Source organism: Elephas maximus, chromosome X, assembly GCF_024166365.1.
Source record: "Elephas maximus indicus isolate mEleMax1 chromosome X, mEleMax1 primary haplotype, whole genome shotgun sequence".
Lineage (NCBI taxonomy): Eukaryota > Metazoa > Chordata > Mammalia > Proboscidea > Elephantidae > Elephas > Elephas maximus.
In genome coordinates this window covers 1021323-1044702 of record NC_064846.1, presented here as the reverse complement: position 1 = coordinate 1044702, position 23380 = coordinate 1021323, and the positions used below count along the sequence as shown (strand labels likewise).

At 40.3% G+C, this 23380-nt stretch overlaps 1 protein-coding gene across 3 annotated transcripts in view; it reads right to left on the bottom strand.

The window, feature by feature from the left end:
* The window catches only part of F8 (coagulation factor VIII), a 138707-nt gene that overhangs the window by 107301 nt on the left and 8026 nt on the right, over positions 1-23380 (bottom strand). For all 3 annotated transcript variants that reach the window (XM_049872384.1, XM_049872383.1, XM_049872382.1), the window contains exons 2-4: positions 15307-15428; positions 11727-11849; positions 6590-6802 (exon numbers count right to left, since the gene is read on the bottom strand). In XM_049872384.1, the coding sequence (XP_049728341.1) occupies positions 6590-6802; positions 11727-11849; positions 15307-15428 (458 nt within the window). The remainder of the gene's footprint in view (positions 1-6589; positions 6803-11726; positions 11850-15306; positions 15429-23380) is intronic.

Here is a 23380-nt window from a genome sequence, read left to right as displayed (position 1 = left end):
GATCAAGTAGACACATGAGACTATGTGGGCAGCTCCTGTCTGGAGGGGAGATGAGAAGGCAGAAGGGAGACAGAAGTGGGCTGAATGGACACGGGGAATACAGAGTAGAGAGAAGGACTATGCTGTCTCATTTAGGGGGAGAACAACTAGGAGTACATAGCAAGGTGTATATAAATTTTTATATGAAAGAGTGACCTTATTTGTAAACTTTCACTTAAAGCACAATAAAAATAAAAAGATTACAGCCTTGGGGACCCTATGGGGTGAGCTGCGCTCTGTCCTGTGGGGTCTCTGTGAGTCAGAATTGACCCAATGGCAGTTTTTTTTTTTAAACCTTTGAGGAAGCAGATTGCCACATCTTTCTCCTATGGAGCAGCTGGTGAGTTCAAACCACCGACCCTTCTGTTGGTGGCCGGGCACTCAGGCACTGCACCACCAGGGCTCCTATTATCCTTTTAAACCAAACCAAACCAAACCAAGCCCATGGCCATTGAGTCAGTTCTGACTCATGGCAACCATGTGGGACAGAGTGGTACTGCCATAGAGCTTCCAAGGAGAAGCTGATAGATTTGAATTGTGACCTTTTGGTTAGCAGCTGTAACTGTTAGCCACTGTGCCACCAGGGTTCCTCTCCTTTTAAAGACTTTTTTTTCTTGTAAAAAAGGTTGATAAGTAGATAAAAAAAAATTTTTAATTTTTTTAAGTAGATGAGAATAGGGAGGACAATATGAGAAAAAGAAGACTGAGGAAAGGTTTGCACTGTTAGATATTGAAATGTACCCTAAAGCTATAATTGAAACTATAAATATGTGTGTGCAAGAATTGGCAAAAGGTCTGAAAAGCCTGTGAGCGGCCATCTAGGATATTCCACTGGCCTCACCCCTTCAGGAGTAAGAAGAATGGAGAAATCTAAAGATATAAGGGAAAGATTACTCCAAAGGACTATGGACCACATCTGCCACAGCCTCTACCAGACTGAGTCCAGCACAACTAAATGGTGCCTGGCTACCACCACCGACTGCTCTGACAGGGATCATAACAGAGCGTCTCGAACAGAGCTGGAGAAAAATGTATAACAAAATTCTAACTCACAAAAAAAGACCAGACTTACTGGCCTGATAGAGACTGGAGAAACCCTGAGAGTATGGCTCCTGGACACCCTTTCAGCTCAGTAATGAACTCACTCCTGAGGTTCACCCTTCAGCCAAAGATTAGACAGGTCTATAAAACAAAACGAGACTAAAGGGGCACACCAGCCCAGGGGCACGGACTAGGAGGCAGGAATGACAGGAAAGCTGGTAATAGGGAGCCCAAGGTTGAAAAGGGAGAGTGTTGACATGTTGTGGGGTTGTTAACCAATGTCATAAAACAATGTGTACTAACTGTTTAATGAGAAACTAGTTTGTTCGTAAACCTTCATCTAAAGTACAATAAAAAAATTATAAATAAATATCACCTAAACTCCACCCTTCTCCTCAAGTTTTGTTTGAAGGTGGGGTTTACTTTCCCTTTTCACAGGGCCCTGAATTTCCTTAAAGCCATGGTTCAGGCAGAAGGTGGGCTCATAATTACCTTATATCTTTGGTGTTCTTCATTCTCCTTTGCTCCAGGTGGGTTGAGGCCAATTGATGGATCTTAGATGGCCACCTGCTAGCATTTAAGACCCCAGACGCTACTCATAAGGTGATATTGAAATGAAGCAATGTTTTAATAAGCTCATAATAAAGCAGTGTTTGATGTAAAGAGATCAACATCAGCTCTGCACTGTGAAGTGTCCAGTTTCCTTGGAAACTCAATAACACAGGTGCGAAATGTTAAGTCCAAACACCTCTTATCTGAAGCTCTGCACCTGGGTTTTAAATCAAAGCTGCTTTTCTGGGTCAAAGTAACTTAGATAATCTAGGCAAGAGTTGAATTTTTTTATTATTATTAATATGATTTCAAACGGCAATCTTTCTGACAGTCTATGGTTTTAGAGAACAAAGTTTCTCAGTGAGTAAGAAAGCAAGAGTCAATCAAAGAGTTACTATGGCATTTGACAGTGGCAGTGTGTCCTTGGGAGAAATATTGTTTGTTGTTAACTTTGCAGCTAACTTCATCTCCATCTGTTATTCCTGCCTGATGAACAGCAGGGCACATTTTGTTACTTTCTTATTCCAACCTAATGTTACTTTCTAGGCATCAAGGATGCAAGAGACACAGAAAGAAAATCGTTTAAGTAGAACTCTTCCTGTTCAAAATAAGCCTGCAAACAAAACTTCCAATTCAAGTGAAGAAATGTAATGCTAAGAAACACAGCCAAAAAATCCCAACAATTAAAACATGAAACAAACCCATTTGTATCATTAAAAGCTTTAAATATTGATACACATGGTGTTCGTTTAAAGTGTGAGAATATGTGTTTAATACAGGCAATTGTTATTTCCTCATAACTTTTTGTTTGCTTACAATGGCAGAAGTACAGAACATTACAAGTGTAATAGAAATTCTCTATATTTATTGCTTATATGTACATCTTTCATGAACACTGTGTATGATTTTTCGTAATTTTTCTTTTTTCCCCATTTCATGTTATATATCCCCACATGTGTCAGTTTGTCCTACTGTGGTGGCTTGCATGTGGCTGTGATGCTGGAAGCTATACCACTGGTATTTCAAATGCCAGCAGGGTGGACAGGTTTCAGCTGAGCTTCCAGACTAAGACTAGGAAGAAGGATCCAGCAGTCTACTTCTGAAAAGCATTAGCCAGTGAAAACCTTATGAATAGCAGCAGAACATTGTCTGATATAGTGCTGGAAGATGAGCCCCCCAGGTTGGAAGGCACTCAAAAGATGACTGGGGAAGAGCTGCCTCCACAAAGTAGAGCCGACCTTAATGACGTGGTTGGAGTCAAGCTTTCGGGACCTTCATTTGCTGATGTGGCACGACTCAAAATGAGAAGAAACAGCTGCAAACATCCACTAATAATCGGAACCTGGAATGTACGAAGTATGAATCTAGGAAAATTGGAAATCGTCAAAAATGAAATGGAACGCATAAACATTGATATCCTAGGCATTAGTGAGCTGAAATGTACTGGTATTGGCCATTTGGAATCAGACAATCATATGATCCACCATGCCAGGAATGACAACCTGAAGTGGACTGGTGTTGCATTCATTGTCAAAAAGAATGTTCCAAGATCTATCCTGAAATACAACGCTGTCAGGGATAGGATAATATCCATATGCCTACAAGGAAGACCAGTTAATACGACTATTATTCAGAGTTACACACCAACCACTAAGGCCAAAGATGAAGAAACTGAAGATTTTTATCAGCTTCTGCAGCCTGAAATTGATCAAATGTGCAATCAAGATGCACTGATAATTACTGGTGATTGGAATGCAAAAGTTGGCAACAAAGAAGAATCGGTAGTTGGAAAATATGACCTTGGTGATAGAAACGATGCTGGAGATCACATGATAGAATTTTGCAAAATCAACAACTTCTTCTGTGCAAATACCTTTTTTCAACAACATAAACAACAACTATACACATGGACCTCGCCAGATGAAAAACACAGGAATCAAACAGACTACATCGAAGGAGAAGCTCAAAATAATCAGTCAGAACAAGGCCAGGGGCTGACTGCAGAACAGATCATCAATTGCTCATATGGAAGTTCAAGTTGAAGCTGAAGAGAATTAAAACAAGTCCAAGAGAGCCAAAGTACGATCTTGAGTATATCCCACCTGAATTTAGAGACCATCTCAAGAATAGATTTGACACATTGAACACTAATGACCAAAGACCAGACGAGTTGTGGAATGACATCAAGGACATCACACATGAAGAAAGCAAGAGGTCATTGAAAAGACAAGAAAGAAAGAAAAGACCAAGATGGATGTCAGAGGAGACTGTGAAACCTGCTCAAGAAAGTTGAGCAGCTAAAGCGAAAGGAAGAAATGGTGAAGTAAAAGAACTGAATAGAAGATTTCAAAGGGTGACTTGAGAAGACAAAGTAAAGTACTATAATGAAGTGTGCAAAGACCCAGAGTTAGAAAAACCTAAAGGGAAGAATACACTCAGCATTTCTCAAGCTAAAAGATCTGAAGAAAAAAGTCAAGACTCAAGTTGCAATTTTGGAGGATTCCACAGGGAAAATATTGAACAAGGCAGGAAGCATCAAAAGAAAATGGAAGGTATACACAGAGTCACTGTACCAAAAAGCATTGGTCGGCATTCAGCCATTTCAGGAGGTAGCATATGATCAAGAACTGATGGTACTGAAGGAAGAAGTCCAAGCTGCACTGAAGGCATTGGCAAAAAACAAGGCTCGAGTAATTGATGGAATATCAATTGAGATGTTTCAACGAAGGGATGCAGCGCTGGAGGTGCTCACTTGTCTATGCCAAGAAATTTGGAAGACAGCTACCTGACCGACCCACGGGAAGAGAACCATATTTGTGCCCATTCCAAGGAAAGGTGATCGAACAGAATGCAGAAATCATCGAACAATATCATTAATATCACATGCAATTACAGTGCTGAAGGTAATTCAAAAACACTTGCAATAGTACATCAACAGGGAATTGTCAGAAATTCAAGCTGGATTCAGAAGAGGACAGGGAATGAAGGATATTATTGCTGATGTCAGATGACTCTTGTCTGAAAGCAGAAAACACCAGAAAGATGTTTTCCTGTGCTTTATTGACTAGGCAAAGGCATTTGACTTTGTGGATTATAACAAATCATGGGTAACATAGTGAAGACTGGGAAATTCCAGAACATTTAATTGTGCTCATGAGGAACCTGAACATAGGCCAAGAGACACTCATTCAAACAGAACAAGGGGACACTGCATGGTTTAAAATCAGGAAAGGTATCCATCAGGGTTGTATATTCTCACCATACTTATTCAACTTACATGCTGAGGAATAATCTGAGAAGCTGGACCATATGAAGAACAGGGCACCAGGACTGAAGGAAGACTTATTAAGAGCCTGCAATATGCAGATGACACAACCTTGCTTGCTGAAGGTGAAAAGGACCTGAAACACTTACTGATGAAGATCAAAGACCACAGCCTTCAGTACGAATTACACCTCGACATAAAGAAAACAAAAATCCTCATGACTGGACCAATAAGCAACATCATGATAAACAGAGAAAAGACTGAAGTTGTCAAGGATTTTGTTTTACTTGGATGCACAATCAACCCCCATGGAAGCAGCAGTCAAGAAATCAAACAAGGTATTGCAATGGGCAAATATGTTACAAAAGACCTCTTCAAAGTGTTCAAAAGCAAAGATGTCACCTTGAGGACTAAAGTGTGCCTGCCCCAAGCCATGGTATTTTCAATCACCTCATATGCATGCAAAATCTGGATGGTGAATAAGGAAGACCTAAGAAGAGTTGATGCCTTTGAATTATGGTGTTGGAGAAGAACCTTGAATATACCATGGACTGCCAGAAGAATGAACAAATCTGTCTTGGAAGAAGTTCAGCCAGAATGCTCCTTAGAAGCGAGGATGGTGAAACTTCCTCTCACGTACTTTGGACATGTTATCAGAATGGACCAGTCCCTGGAGAAGGACATTATACTTGGTAGAGGGTCACCGAGAAAGAGGAAGACTGTAGCAAGATGGATTGATACAGTGGCTGCAACAATGGGTTCAAACATGGCAACGATGATTGTGAGCATGGTGCAGGAACAGGCAGTGTTTCGTTCTGTTGTACACAGGGTTGCTATGAGTCGGAACCAACTAGATGGTACCTAATGACAACAGCAACAATGACTAATAATGTTGAGTATCGTTTCATGTGCTTATTTGCCATCTGTATATCTTCTTTGGTAAAGTATCTCTTCAAATCTTTTTGTCCATTTAAAAAATTGCATTGTTTGTTTTCTTATTGTTGAGTTTTGAGAGCATTTTATATGTTTTGTATAAAAGTCCCCTGTCATGTATCTGTTTGGCAAATATTTTCTCGTAGGCGTGGCTTGTCTTTTCATTCTCTTAACAGTGTCTTTTGCAAAGCAAATGTTATTAAGTCTGATGAGGTCCAATTTATCTTTTTTTCTTTTTCTTTTTTGGATTGTGTTTTTGGTCTTCTCAGAATCCTCCTAATCACAGGTCTTGATGATTTTCTCCTATGCTTTATAAAAGTTTTAAGTTTTAATAGTTTTACATTTACATTTATATCTATAATCCATTTTGAGTTATCTTTGTAAAAGAAGTAAGGTTTATGTCCAGGTCCATTTTGTGCATATGGATGTACAACTGTTCTATCACCGCTTGTTAAACAGAGTGTCCTTCCTCTATTGAATTGACCCCAGGAGATTTGAAGTAGAAAGTAGCAATGCTTTGAAAAGAGGCACCTAATTCTGGAACTTGCCTATTCTTGACCCCAGCTTAGAGTGCTTTGTGGCTACATAGGACAGTTGTCTGCTCCTCTCAGAGGCTGGACTATTCTCCTACCCATGGGCATGATGCAAGAGAAAAGAAACCTCATTCAGATGAAAAAATGTGTTATCGTCCATGAATAGGCCCAGCTGTTTGTACTTTGCTACTTACTTCACCTTAATCCTACCTTCACTTACACTTACCTTCTCTACATACCAGCAGAGCCCCAATGAGCCCTGAATTCAGGTCTTTCACCAGGTCCACATGAGAAAGATATGAGTAGGTGAGACACGGTGGGTCGGAGGCCATTGGACCATTCTCTTTCAGGACCTGCCAGATGTAGGTATGGCTCTCACCAGGTATGACTTTATCATCTTTTTTCTCCCTTTGGCTGGTCTTATCATCATACTCAGCTCCTAAAACAAGAAGGATAAAATTGTCCTTTCTATGTCCGTTGTCCACTCGAGGAAACATATAAAGCTAATTTTCAACAACAGATTCTACATAAGTGGTGAGAGCTAGCTTCTTGCTGAGATCTTCAGATTTTGCTAGCCAATAACACATTGCTTCCATTCTTGCATCATTTTACCTAATTCAAGTCAACTCAATAAACATGTATTCAATATGAACTTTGTCCCAGACTCTTTGATAGGCACTGGTGAGGGTCAGAGAGGGATAAGATACAGATATTAAAAAAAAAATTAACTGGATTCTTCACCAGAGGGCTAATAGTCTGGTGAGGGACACAGGCATATAATGGGATAGTTATAACACAGTGTAGAAATATCCACTCATTTATTCAACAAATATTTACTGAGTACTTACTCTTTACTACGCTCAGCTACAAGCTAGGGATATAAAGATCAACAAAATAGAAGTCTAGCATAACCCTGGAGTCCCTGGGTGGTACAAATGGTTAATATGCTCGGCAGCTGAAAGATTATAGTCCACCAAGATGTGCCTTGCAAGGAAGGCCTGGTCATCTGCTTCTGAAAATCAACCATTGAAAACCCTAGGAAGCATAGCTCTACTCTGACACACATGGGGCTGCCATGAGTTGGAGTCAACTTAATGTCAACAGGTCCAAGGAGCCCTGACTCTTTTCAGTAGGGAACAGTACTGAAGATAAAAATCTGGGCACTATGTGTGTTCATTGCTAATGAAACATCATTGCTTATAGTACATTAAGGTGGACAGAAGTAGAAAATATTTAAAGATGCTGACCCATAATACCTATGCTTCTATTGTAACATTTTTCTAGCAACTCCTCATAGCTGCCCAGATTGATAATGATTCCTGGGATTCCAGACCAGCCCAAGGCATTCAGGGAGCTCTTCAGCTACACCCCATCTTAGCCCACAGCATCTATGTACCTGAGAGAGGGGTCTCTTCAGCAGAGCAGTGCAGGGAGACCTCCACATAGGCGATGGGATGTTCTGCCCATACTTTTACTACAAACTCTCAGCAGCCAAAGGCCACTCCCAAGGTGCAAGTGGGTGGTTCCCACTATAAAGTTAGCCTCCCTGGGATATAGGTAGATACCCCTCCAGGGAGCACTAGGGTTGACAGGCCTCATCCAGAAGCAACAGCAGATTTAGAACACTAGGAGATTTAGAACACCTGACTTGGCACCTGAGGATGGGGTGTGTGGTTCAGTAGTCTGTGTAGGTTAGGGTAGCTATACTGACATTGCCAGTTCTAAGTCCTGATGGGCCAAGTTTAAGCCCAGGTATTCTGCCCATGCCATAATACCACCTCAGTGTGCCTCTATGGCCCTGGAAGAAGACGCTTTAAGACCTTTGGTGGCTGTGCATCTGGTATGATGTCCTGTGGTGCACAGAACCATGAGGTGTTGAAGGTTTAATGAATGGCCAAAAATGTGTGAAAGAGTATAGCTGTTGTGGGGAGATGGAGAGGGAGTGGATCCGGGGAAATGTAGCAGTAAGATGGTCAAACAGTGCTGACGGTTCACTTGAGGTAAGGTACTATGAACTTAGTGAGACCATCCAGTGTGGCTGTGTGCCACTTGGGAGTTGGTGGAATCGGTAGAGAACTAGATTTAACCAGGGTAATGGTTTAGCTAAGTGAACAGAATGGAGGCAAAAGAGGCCTAGGACTTGTTAGTGAATGCAAGAGTCATGGATGGTAGACCCCAGTGAAAAGGAAGTTGTTGGAATAGGCATAACAAAAGAATAAGAGCTGGAAAGATAGAAGGTAATGATCAGAATGTTGGAGGCTTGAACTTGAGATTTCAGGGCTGTTCAAGTTGCTAATGACAAGGTCTACTTTTCAGTGAAGACAAAAGGAATTGGTGAAGATTCATGCAGATAGGTGGTGGCTGGGAAAGAGCATTGTGCATAGCCCTTTAATTAATTAAGGTGAAATTGATTTTAGTAATATATTTTAACTCAAACCCATGGACACTGAGTCAATTCCAACTCGTAATGACCCTATAGGACAGAGTAAACTGCCCCATAAGATTTCCAAGGAGCAGCTGGTGGATTCAAACTGCTGATCTTTTGGTTAGCAGCTGCAGCTTTTAACTGCTGTGCCACCAGAGCACCTTATTTAACCCAATACATTAAAAAAATTATCATTTCAACATGTAATCAACACCAAACAACTATGAATGTGATATTTTACAGTCTTTTTTGTACTACAGCCTTTGAAATCCAATGTGCATTTTACAGTTTGAACTAGCTGCATTTCAAGTGCTCAATAGCCACAAGTACCTTATGGCTATTGGACCGTGCAAGATAAGACTGTGTGGCTGGTGTCCCCTCACTGGATAAGATGCTTCTCCTGGAATGTGTCCAATTAGAAGGAAGGCTTCCAGTGTGTTAGCTTTTCTGACGGGTTTTAACTTAAGCTGGATTTTAGAACATCTATCTCCCAATATGCATGATTTTAAAACTTTTCACTCTCCTCACTGTTAGTGGAAAAGAAAAAGGTAAAAGTATGTTGGCTACCCTTTTCGGTTTCAATCTTTGGAAAATTTCCTTAATGTTGTACTCTGTATGTGCTCTGTGAGATACAACCACACCCAGTTCCTCATGATTTTCCATGACTTCCCATTCTCTGATTACATGTCTAGATGTTCTGGGTAAGACTGGTGGTGTAGAAGGGGCAGAGAAAGGTAGGTTGCCCCACCTTTACTCAATGCCTGTAAAGAAGCTATGCAAATAGAAAAAATATAGGTAGTCCCTGATTTATGACTTATTCAAGTTACAACAAACTATACCACCGTCTTTTTTTTAAGCTTACAGTTAGTAATTGGTACTACATACAATGTTGCAGCATGTAATTTGCTGATGTTATAATTCTCAAATGTTCACTCACAGATGTTCAATGTTATTATTTACTGTTCAAAACACTGCAGTAGAGCAGGCAATAATGAAACCCCACCAAAAAAAGAGATATTAGACCTACGTCAGAACCAACTTACAACAGAGTTGCCGGAATGGAACCCCCATTGTAAGCTGGGGGCCACCAGTACAGGACCAACACAGGGTCTGTGGATCACAAGGAATCCGTGAAATAGTGGGATCTTGATTTTGTAATACATCTGGACTTCATTCCAAAATTACAGAACTACCTGAGAATAGTAGGTCCTTTCTTGTGTATTTTTAAAACCCAGAGGAGGAAAGTTCTCTTATTGGCCTAGCTTGGGTAGGGTATCCATCTCTGGACCAATCAGTTGTGGACAAGGAAGTGGGGTATTAGACCAATCACTGTAGTCAGAGAGGCACAAATTTTAGGATAATATCAGGTTCCTTTTGAAGTACATTTTTATAAAAAGCAATTCCCAGGGGAGTGAAGGGTGGGAAAGATGTGTAATTCTGGGCAGAAAAAGTGACTGCTGTGTGCTACACCTTGGTTCTTGTTATCTAGCATCCATTATAATGTTATGTACCATGTTATGTGCTGAGAATACAACAATGAACAAGATGTTTTGAGATGTTTACAGTCAAGTAACCCTGAGAGACAGTCAAAATATTCAGGCAGCCCTCAAAAGATTTGAAGGAAGTTTGCAATATCTAGCAATGAGAACAAATGGCTTTGCCATGCGCTGATAATATCACCTGGGGTATGAAAGCTCAGAGGTTGGTCTTAGTGCATTGCTCTTCTCTGACTGGTATGCCAAGCAGAGACACAAGCAGAGGATAGTCATAATCAGTGGCCAATCTAGCTGTGCTTGCTTTAGTCTATGTATTTTTTCCTTTATCGCCTTCCTTGGGTTTTGGAATCTCTAGATATGGGATCTACAAAATCAGAAGGCATGGATATGTTCTTTTGTCTCCCTTGCTCCTTGTCCCTTTCATTGACCCCCCCCAACAACATTTATGCCTCTGCTCAACCAATGTGCTTCCTCAAGAAGTTTGAGTGCAAGCCCTGATACTTCTCTGTTTTCTTTCTATGAAACTCTATACTAGCTATAGGTACCAATTTTGCAACACTGTAGGCTGCCCACATCAATCTCCAGACCCTGTTCAGTTGTATCAAATTGGTCTGTGAACCATGCGAAGCAGAGACCTTTGGAGATCTAGGGAGGTCTTTTTATAGAGGTGGGAAGCAATGGTTGTGTCAAATGAAGATGCCCAATTTTTTGCCCTTCCTGAGACCTGGTTATAGAAGCCTGTGGTAGTTCTATTTCTGTATACCTGGTATCCTTTTCCTTTCCTCTTCCTTCTGATGACAGAACCCCTCTTTCTTTTGGAGAATTGCAGATGGAATGGGTGCGGCTGATCTCACCTTTCTATTTCCAACTCCTCCCTGTCACCTGACATTGAGAAGTATTGAGAAGGAGGCTCTCCCTTCCCCCTGATCACTGTCTGTAGAACAAGTAAGAACTGTGAATGCCTTGAGCTGCCAGTGGCTATCTTTGCCAGTATGCTGGAAAAGCCTACCTGAGAATGAAACCAAAAGGAAGGAAAGCAGAGAAGATATGGTGGAAAAAAAGACCCTGATGCTGAGGGATTCCAAGGATTCATTTGAATCCTTGGATCTGGTCATAGAAGCTATGTTCACTCCGTGGAACTTTGCAGTTACATGAGCAAAATTCAAAATTATTTATATGAATCCTTGTACTGTAGCATAGCGGTTCAGAGCACAAGCTCTGGAGTTAGATGGGCCTAGATTTCAATCCTAACTCTAACCACTCACTAACTATATAGCCTTGTACTCAATACATGTTACTCAACATTATTAGTCTTATTATCAATCAGTAAATTTGTATATAAGAGAATAGACACAATTCCAGGTGTGTCACTATCACCAAGCACACATATCTCACTTTTGTCTCCTTAGGATGACAGGAAAATAAGAGAACATTTGACTCACCCTCAGAAGCTTTCCAGTAGGATACACCAACAGCATGAAGATTGATAGGATGAGAAGCCATGTTCTTAAGTGTAATTATTACTGTGTCATAAACCTCAGCCCGGATGGTAGGACCCAGCAGACCTGCAAAAATGAGATACCCTAGGAAATCTGTTATTACAACAGTCAGAGTCCAAGTCATAGTAGAGAAGCATGTTCCTCCGATTGTTGACAAAAAAGCAGCATATGCTCACTGCCAGCCTCATAGTTGCTCTGAGGAAAGATCTCTGACAATTCATCCAATGCATTCATTCATTCAACAAATACTTGAGCACTTACTACATTATAGAAATTGTCCTAAATTTTTAGCTGGATATATAGTGATTGTTAAAGATTGAATCGCGTCCCCGTAAAATAAAAACCAAAACCAAACTCATTGCCGTCGAGTCGATTCCAACACACAGCAACCATATAGGGCAGAGTAAAACTGCTTCATAGGAATTCAAGGCTGTAATTCTTTACAGAAGCAGACTGGCACATTTTTCTCTTATGGAGTGGCTGGTGTGTTCGAACCACTGGCCTTCTGGTTCAGGTGAGAGTGCTTTAACCACTGCACCACCAGGGCCCCAAAAATATGTTTTGTAAATCCTAACTTCTATGCCTGTGGTTATAATCTCATTTGGAAATGAGTTGTCTTTGTTATGTTAATGAGACAGGATTAGTGTAGGGTGTATCTTGAGTCACTCTCTTTTGAGAAACAAAAGATATTAAACAAGCAAGCTAGGAAGCAGAGATGAGGGAAAAGAGATGCCAAGCCACGTGAAGATGGCCCAGGAGAAGCTCAGAAGAGACAAGGACCTTCCCCCAGAGCCCACAGAGACAGAAAGCCTTCCCCTACAGCTGGCACCCTGAATTTGAACTCCTGTCTCCTAAACTGCAAAAAAATAAATTTGTTTGTTAAAGGCACTCATTTGTGATATTTTTGTTATGGTAGCGCTAAATAACTAAGACCGTGGTAAGCAAGACAGGCTACAGAGATTGCATTCTAGAGACATTTAAGCAAGTAAACGAACAAGAAGATTTCAGATTGTTACAAATGGTATAGAAAATGGTGGTGTACTAGAAAATGATGAGGCAGGAGGTAGGGGACACTTTAAATATGGGGGTCAAGAAGATTCTTTCTAAGAAGGTAGCATTTGAACAGAGATATGACAAATGAAAAAGGAGCAGAACTTGAAAAGATCTAGTAGAAGAGCGTTCAAAGCAGATAAAACAAATGAAAATGTCCGGAGGCAGGAACGAGCTTGGCATAGTTGAGTAACATATGACTGAAACAAAGTGAAATGAGCAGGGGAATAATAGAAAATTAAGTTATAGAAGTAGGCAAGGAATATACTATGTAGGACTTCATAGGCCACGGAAGTTTGGATGAAATTGGATTTTACAGTGACACAGCAAGTCAAGATTACTATCTTATGGACATATTAACTATAAACAGTATTTTGAACCGGATTCAGTGAGATGAAAACATGAAATAGTGTTATTTTTCTCACACCACTGTTTTTATTGTTATGTGGAATCTCTCTTTCTTACACTTAACCCAATCCCAAATGGTTTCTAGTCACCTTCAGGTATTAACAAACAGTATTAAAGTACTAACAAGTCTAGTCCAGCCCATATCAAACTTTTGATGTCTCCTACAATTTAAAGTTCCTTGCCTCCTCCAACTAAGTTCTGACAGGCTCAGAAACCTATAATGGGAAAGCTATAATAGATGAGCGTGACTCAAGCCATGGTATTTTCAATCGCCTCATATGCATATGAAAGCTGGACAATGAATAAGGAAGACTGAGAATGAATTAATGCTTCTGAATTTACGGTGTTGGTGAAGAATATTGAATATACCATGGATTACCAGAACAAAGAACAAATCTGTCTTGGAAGAAGTTTAGCCAGAATGCTCCTTAGAAGCAAGGATAGTGAGACTTCATCTCACGTATTTTGGACATGTTGTCAGGAGGGATCAGTTCCTGGAGAAGGACATCATGCTTGGTAAAGTAGAGGGTCAGCAGAAAAGAGGAAGACCCTCAACAAGATGGATTGACACAGTGGCTGCAACAACGGGCTCAAACATAACAACAATCGTGACGATGGTGCAGGACCAGGTAGTGTTTTGTTCTCTTGTACATAGAGTTGCTATGAGTCAGAACCAACTCGACAGCACCTAACAAAAACAATACAACTTAAAATTCCTTCACTCCTCCAACTAAGTTCTGACAAGCTCAGAAAGCTATCATGGGGAAAGGTGGTTTGGTTGGCAGCTTCAATATTTTTCCATCTTCCTCTCCTAATCCTCCTACCCCACTCACTATTCTCTCTCAAGACCCTTTAAGGTTGGAACAACTGGTAAGAGGGTAGGGAAAAGAAGGCCTAAGGACAAGGTCTTTCTTAGAAGGAGCAGTGGTAATGCAGCATTGGTACCCCCTGGTTGTGGCACATGCCAAAACTCTGGCTCTTTCTTAGGGAACTTTTATGAGTTCTTTGGAGACCCCTCCTTCCAATATGAGGACATCCAACTGTACCTCCTCAGCTGGTTACTTGTATCTCTATTCAATTTCTGTCTCTGTTTCTGGCAGTACAACCCATAGAACTTTTCTGCTGAGGTCACCTAGCCATGGCAGGAAGACTTCTCAGACAGGGTCTTCTTAAGAGAAGTCTAGTCCTGTTACCTTCCTTGCCTCACACCTAAGAGTGGAGGTACAATTTGCTTCCACTATATCCCAATTTCTTGCTATGCCACCAGGGAAATTTCCATCCAGCCTCTGGATTGAAATTTTCCAGATAAACAATTCTGTGTCTTCTAAGCTCCAAGGGTCCTATGGCAAGTCTTCTGAGTGGATTTCTTGAAGTCTCTTTCATGATGTTTTGTCATGAGGGAGAGACCTCCCTTCACCCATTGGGTGGGAGACAAACAAAACAGCAAAAATTCTCCCCAAAGAAATCCTCAAATCTAAACTCTCTCATAGGGTCCTAGCCTTCTTTTATATAGGCTGGAGATGAATGATGATCTAAGGGTTACAGAACCAATTTGGACCACTATAATTCCAAGATAGGAAATGTCCCATTTTAGCATCCTGTTACTTGCCTATTTGACATCTAAGTGGAGGCATCAAGTAAGCAGTTGAGCTTCAGGGGAGAGGTCTGGAGTGCAGACATAAATTTGGGAGTTACTAGCATACAAGTGATATTTTAAAGCTCTGAGACTTCATAAGATTACCTAGAGACTGAAGGCAGAGAGGAAAGAAGAGGGACTCGGGAACAAGCACTGGGATACTCCAACATCTAGAGGACAAAGAGAGAAGGAGGAGATTCCAGCAAAGAAACTGAAAAGTTCAGCCAGTGTAAAGGAATGAATGTCATGGCTCTTAAATAAGAAGTTTCCTCTCTTATTTCCCTGAGAGGTGACAGTGAAAGAAGCCTGGCCAAAAGAACATTCTCTTTGGCAGCTGCCTTCTTTAACCGCAGCCCCAAGGTTGGGGAATATTTGCTGGAAGTTAAGATACCCAGTTTCATAATTAAACATTTAATGTGTTTTCATTACCCATCCAGGGTGGCCTGGGCTTGGCGATGTTGAAAAGGTGATCCGTGAACTCTACAAACACAGTCTTTTTGAACATGACTGAGGTGTTGAGTGGAAAAGATCTTGGAACTCTAGGAAGCAATCTGTATAAAGAAAGGAAAAATTTATTCATTTTGGTGGACCCTTCTTTTAACCCACTTTGAAAAGCAGCTAGAAGTAATGTTTCCATCCCACTCTCCTCAGCTATTAACCAGGCAAATTAGAGATTGTATATAGATTCTGTATTAGGGGCTGCCATAACAAAATACCACAAGTGGGTAGCTTTAAAGAAAATGAATTTATTGTTTCACAGCTCTGGAGGTTAGAAGTCTAAATCAGGATATTTGTCGTGTTGATTATTCCTGAGGGCTTTGAGAAAGAAACTGTTCCAGGCCTCCCTCTTAGCTTCTAATGGCTGCCAGCAATTCTTGGCATTCCTTTGCCGCTTGTTAGATGTATCTTCACATGGTACCATTCCCCTGTTGTGTGTCTCTGTTTCTGTGTCTGTTCTCCCCTTTAATAAGACACTACTCAGAAGGGATTAGGACTATCAGAAGGGATTAGGACTAGGACCCACACTATTCTGGCATGATTTAACAGATAATATCTTCAAAGGAAGACCTTATTTCCCCAAACTAGGTCACAGCCATAGGTATAGGGGTTAGAACTTCAACCATTCAATCCATAACAGATCCCCAATATCTTTTAAACCAAAATACTGTTTTCACGAGTCAACTGATAGTTTAGATGCCATATGATAAATCATAAAACCAATGCTCATACACTGTATCAACCAAAATATCCTTTGACAAAGCGATAACTACAGTATTCTTCAATTTCATCGAAGTACCCTGTCTTCAACTTTTGTCAGCATGTACCTAAAATTACACTTCCTTTCTCAGGAATACTAAGAATACCACTGATAAAACTACCTTCCAATGAGGACTATGTATATTAAAAAATTATATAAATATTCCCAAAATATTATTCTTTTGCCTCAGTTATCAAAACCCTTTTAGGCAAAGGCTGGTTCCCAACCTTTTCCTTGCTCCAACCTGACAAAGGTAGGGGTATGGGAATTCAGGTCTGCTGACTCCTAGGCCAGAGTTCTTACCTATATACTAAATATTTTACGCTGCTTCTCTCTACCCTGTACCTTCTCTGGACCTTTGCTTTCCTCATGTGTAAAACGAAGATAATAAAGCCTCGAGATTTTGTGAGTCATTTAGCAGTTTTTTGATATCTGAGGTTATGTATGTAAGACTGAGACTGTAAATCAACATCATATAAAATTGTTGCTTTTTTTTTAAATCTAAACTGTTAATCATTTGGGTGTTGTGTCTACCTGATAACACATATCAAGACCAAACACCTGAATTTGGCTTAAGTGACAATCAAATAAATTTGGAGTTAAGGACAGTGGTCATGCTTTCCTTTCCTTCACTGGGATAGGGATCAAGAGAAATAGAAAAGCCCCCAGCAGCCTAGCAACTGGATCAAGGCTACAGACAAATCAAAGAGCAGTAGGAGGATAATGTTGAGGGAGAGAACAGAAGGCCAAGATGCCTTACATCATGGGCACCAAGTGATAGAAAAGGGGGGGGGCGGGTAGTGAAGACATCTCTGCATAAAAAACCAGACCTAAACCCAGCAGTTTAAAACAGTAACCTGTCTCTGAATAAAAGGATCAGGATCAGTGGGCAGGAGGAGTGACCAAGAGAGGTGGTCAAGAGAGTCTATCCCAGGGTGCAGTGTCCTGGGCCCAGTCGAGGATAAATGATAAAAAGGACAATTGCAAATTCTACTGAAGAAGGGATGCCAATCCCAGATGACTTGGTAGAAATCACAAAGTGGTTGAGGTGTCTATTTTAACTCACTGGTTTTCACATGTTCATCATTTCTGCACACAATAGAGTAGCTCTGTAGCTTCCTGTCTGCAGCAGAGAGTTTCTCTTCCTTCCAAACATCTACACAACTCTTACCTCTTGCCAGATTTTACCAATTGCTCAAAATTTTTTTTTTATCATTTCAATAAGCCAAGGGAGTACAGGCAAAAGTCATGAGCATTTGGGGAATTAAAGTTCATGTGGCAAGGTAGGGACTGTCCAGTGGATCCCTGGCATCATGCACCTGGAGCTCTGATGTAGAGTTTGGGCCAGAGATGTGGGGCTGAACTAGCTCCAGAGTTCCTCTTAGCACAATGCTTTCACTTTAATAATTTCTAACTAAAATGAAGATATACGAGACATAAAAAATGTTTCCTAGAGCAAGATCCCCCCCTCACATGTCTGTCAGTTTGTTGTTCTGTGGGCGCTTGTGTGTTGCTGTGATGCTGGAAGCTATGCCGCCGGTATTCAGATACCAGCAGGGTCTCCCATGGAGGACAGGTTCCAGCTGAGCTTCCAGACTAAGACAGACTAGGAAGAAGGACCAGGAGATCCATTTCTGAAAAGAATTAGCCAGTGAAAACCTTATGAATAGCAGCAGAACATTGTCTGATATAGTGCTGGAAGATGAGCCCCCCAGGTTGGAAGGCACTCAAAAGATGACTGGGGAAGAGCTGCCTCCTCAAAGTAGAGTCGACCTTAATGACGTGGATGGAGTAAAGCTTTCGGGACCTTCATTTGCTGATGTGGCACGACTCAAAATGAGAAGAAACAGCTGCAAACATCCATTAATAATCAGAGTGTGGAATGTACAAAGTATGAATCTAGGAAAACTGGAAATCATCAAAAATGAAACGGAATGCATAAACATTGATATCCTAGGCATTACTGAGCTGACATGAACTGGCATTGGCCATTTTGAATCAGACAATCATGCAGTCTACTATGCTGGGAATGACAACTCGAAGAGGAATGGTGCTGCGTTCATCATCAAAAAGAATGTTTCAAGATCCATCCTGAAGTACAACGCTGTCACTGATAGGATAATATCCATACGCCTACAAGGAAGACCAGTTAATACGACTATTATTCAAATTTATGCACCAACCACTAGGGCCAAAGATGAAGAAATAGAAAATTTTTATCAGCTGCTCCAATCTGAAATTGATCGAACATGCAATCAAGGTGCATTGATAATTACTGGCAATTGGAACGCGAAAGTTGGAAACAAAGAAGAAGGATCAGTAGTTGGAAAATATGGCCTTGGTGATAGAAACAATGCAGGAGATCGAATGATAGAATTTTGCAAGACCAACTTCTTTATTGCAAACACCTCTTTTCAACAACATAAGCAGTGTCTATACATATGGACCTCGCCAGATGGAATGCACAGGAATCGAATCGACTATATTTGTGGGAAGAGACGATGCAAAAGCTCAATATCATCAGTCAGAACAAGGCCAGGGGCTGACTGTGGAACAGACCATCAATTGCTTATATGCAAGTTCAAGTTGAAACTGAAGAAAATTAGAGCAAGTCGACAAGAGCCAAAGAACAACCTTGAATATATCCCACCTGAATTTAGAGACCATCTCAAGAATAGATTTGACACGTTGAGCACTAATGACCGAAGACCAGATGAGTTGTGGAATGACATCAAGGACATCATACGTGAAGAAATCAAAAAATCCCAAAACCAAACTCACTGCTGTCAAGTCGATTTCAACTCATAGCGACCCTACAGGACAGAGTAGAATTGCCCCATAGGGTTTCCAAGGGGCACCTGGTGGATTCAAACTGCTGACCTTTTGGTTAACAGCTGTAGTCTTAACCACCATGCCACCAGGGTTTCCTGAAGAAAGCAAGAGGTCATTAAAAAGATAGGAAAGAAAGAAAAGACCAAAACGGATGTCAGAAGAGATTCTGAAACTTGCTCTTGAAAGTCGAGTAGCTAAAGCAAAAGGAAGAAATGATGAAGTAAAAGAGTTGAACAGAAGATTTCAGAGGGCTGCTCAAGAAGACAAGGTGAAGTATCATAATGACATGGACAAAGACCTGGAGATGGAAAACCAAAAGGGAAGAACATGCTCAGCATTTTTCCAGCTGAAAGAACTGAAGAAAAATATTTAAGCCTCGAGTTGCCATACTGAAGGATTCTATGGGAAAATATTAAATGACTCAGGAAGCATCAAAAGAAAATGGAAGGAATACACAGAGTCACTATATGAAAAAGAATTGGTTGGCATTCAACCATTTCAGAAGGTGCCACACAAGCAGCAATCAATGGTACTGAAGGAAGCGGTCCAAGCTGCAGTGAAGACACTGGCAGAAAACAAGGCTCCAGGAATTGATGGAATACCAATGGAGACGTTTAACAAATGGATGTAGCACTGGAAGTACTCATTCTTCTATGCCAAGAAATTTGGAAGACAGCAACCTGGCTAACCAACTGGAAGAGATTTATAGTTATTCCTATTCCCAAGAAAGGTGATCGCACCAAATGCAAAAATCATCAAACAGTATCATTAACACCACACGCAAGTAAAATTTTGCTGAAGGTCATTGAAAAGCAGCTGCGGCGGTATATTGACAGGGAGCTGCCAGAAACTGAAGCCGGATTCAGAAGACATGGGACAAGGGATATCATTGCTGAGGTCAGATGGATCCTCGCTGAAAGCAGAGAATACCAGAAAGTTGTATACCTATGTTTTATTGACTATGCTAAGGCATTCAAGTGTGTGGATCATAACATAGTATGGATAACATTTCAAAGAATGGGAATTCCAGAACACTTAATTGTGCTCATGAGGAGCGTGTACATAGATCAAACAGAACAAGGGGATATTGCATGGTTTAAAGTCAGGAAAGGTGTGCGTAGGATTGTATCCTTTCACTATACCTATTCAATCTGTTTGTTGGGCAAATAATCCGAGAAGCTGGACTATATGAAGAAGAACGGGGCAGCAGGATTGGAGGAAAACTCATTAACAACCTGGGATATGCAGATGACACAACCTTGCTTGCTGAAAGTGAAGAGGAGTTGAAGTACTTACTAATGAAGATCAAAGACCAGAGCCTCTAGGATGGATTACAACTCAACATAAAGAAAACAGAAATCCTCACAATTGGACCAATAAGTAACATCACGATAAGTGGGGAAAAGACTGCAGTTATCAAGGATTTCATTTTACTTGGATCCACAGTCAACACTCATGGAAGCAGCAGTCAAGGAATCAAACAACACATTGTAGTGGACAAATCTGCTGCAAAAGACCTTTTCAAGTGTTGAAAAGCAAAGGTATCACCTTAAAGACTAAGGTGCACCTGACCCATGCCACGGTGTGTTTAATCGCCTCCTATGCATGCGAAAAGCTGGACAACGAATAAAGAAGACTGAGGAAGTATTGTCACCTTTGAACTGTGCTGGAGAAGAATATTGGCTATACCATGGACTGCCAAAAGAAGGAACAAATCTGTCTTGGAAGACATACAACCAGAATTCTCCTTACAAGCAAGGATGGCAGATTATGTCTTCATATACTTTGGACACGTTGTCAGGAGGGATCAGTTCCTGGAGAAGGACATCATGCTTGGTAAAGTAGAGGGTCAGTGAAAAAGAGGAAGACCCTCAACGAGATGGATTGACACTGTGGCTGCAATGATGGGCTTAAGCATAACAACGATTGTGAGGATGGTGCAGGACTGGGAAGTATTTCGTTCTGTTGTACACAGGGTCGTTATGAGTTAGAACTGACTCAATGGCACCCAACAACAACAATGGAGCGAGATCTTGGAGCAGAGAGGGAATGCAATCAAGAGCACACAGAGATACCTTTTTCCCACTTCTGAAGGAAGGGTGAAAAAAACAGAGGCTAGATAAAGAAAAACAAAATTCTGAGACAGAGAAAGGTAAGGCCTAGGCAAAATATCAGGGCCCTAGTCAAGTGGGACGTGGTTTAGGGTAGGACTCCCTCTTCAAAGGGACATACTAGACATTCCTAAGAGCATCAACACCGTCCAAGCATGTGGTTCAGGTCCGAGATGAGATTATACAGGATAATATACCACTCTTAAGCCTGAGATCTTTTCTATTAGACTGAATATTTTCCATCACAACAGAGATATGTGATGTATTTGCCTGTCTCAGTTTCAAGATAATCTGCACAGTAAGTGACAAAATGTTCCAGGGCTCTTGGTTTTTGCTTCTTCCTAACTTTTGTGAGGTTTTTGTTTGTGAATTTCCCTTGGGATTCAATATATAAATCATGCCAAATATATTTAGCAACAATGTCCTTGACATGAATTGTTATTTCACATTTTATCTAAAACCGATCAGAAAACCTATTATATTCCCTGACCCCTGCTTATAAGAGCATAAGCAGCTGCAGGAACAGATAATATAAATCTAAATTTCTCCAGCTGTTTATTTCAAAACCTTGGCAGAGATTGTCAGGGTGTGTCCAGAGTCAGCTTATCCTGTTAATCATTATCAAAATAATCTAGTATCATCAAAATAAAACTTCTATCATATTTTTCCTGGTAAATACATGTGACTGTCTACACAAGAACAAAAAGCTAAATAACAGATGAATCATTTACGCTATTCAATTCAACTGTACACTCAGACTGTATTGACTATGTCTCAGGCTCCAAGTTAGATGGACACTACAATACAAAGCACAATGTATTAAGTGCAATTATTTCAGCAGACCAGTGTTGATGGATAAGTGACTGTTTGTTCAATCAGATACCAAACTATTAACCATGAGGGTCTTTACTTCATAGTCATTGACATTGCTCAACTCTAGGCTATCTAGACTATAGAATGAATCTAGATCCTTTCCTCTTACCACACAAAAATAATTAACTCAAAGTGGATCAAAGACCTAAATGTAAGAGCTAAAACTATAAAACTCTTAGAAGAAAATATAGCTGTATATCATCATGACCTTGGATTAGGCAATGGTTTCTTAGACATCACGCCAAAGACACAAACAACAAAAGAAAAAATAAATAAATAAATTGGACTTCATCAAAATTAAAAACATTTGTGCATCAAAGGACATTACCAAGAAAGTAAAAAGACAACCCACAGAACACATTCCTTGAAATACTTGCAAGTTATATATCTGATAAAGGTGTAATATCCAGAATATATAAAGAACTCTCACGACTAAATAATAAAAGACAGCCCAATTTAAAAATGGGCAAAGGATTGAAGTAAACATTTCTCCAAGGAAGATACACAAATGGCCAATAAACACATGAAAAGTTGCTCAACATCATTAGTCATTAGGGAAATGCAAAATCAAAACCACAATCGAATACCATTTCACATGTACAAGGATGGCTATAACTAAAAAAAACAAAACAGAAAATAACAAGTGTTGGTGGCAAGGATGTGGAGAAATTGTAACCCTAATACATTGTTGTTGGGAATATAAAAATGGTACAGTCATTTTAGGAAATCATTTGGACTGTCCTCAAAAAGTTAAACTGGGTTACCATATAATTCAGCAATTCTACTCTTAGGTATACAACTAAGAGAAATGAAAACATCTCCATACAAAGATTTGTACATGAATGTTCATAGCAGCATTTTTCATAATAGCCAAAAAGTGGGAAAAATCCAAAAGTCCATCAACTGATGAACAGATAAACAAAATGTGGTATATTCATACACCAGAATATTATTCAGCCATAAGAATGAAATACCAATTCATGTTACAACATGGATGAATCTTGAAAACACAATGCTAAGTGAAAGAATCTAGATACAAAAGGCCACATACTGGATGATTCCATTTATATGAAATGTCCAGAATAGACAAATTCATACAGACAGAAAATAGATTGGCGGTTGCTGGGGGCTCGGGAAAAGGGGGGATGGAGAGTGAGTGTTAATAGGTATGGAGTTTCATTTGGGGTGACGAAAACATTCTGGAATTAGATAGTGAAGATGGTTGCATGACCTTGTGATTATACTAAAAAACACTGAATTGTACACTTTAAAATGGTGAATTTTGTGGTCAGTAGAAAAGGGAAACTTAGGAAAATAAAAAAAAAACACTCTACAGTGAAACTGGATGAATTTTACAATATGTAAATTATACCTCCAAGAATCAGTTAAAACAATTATAGAAATATTCTGAGCTTTATTCTACTAAATT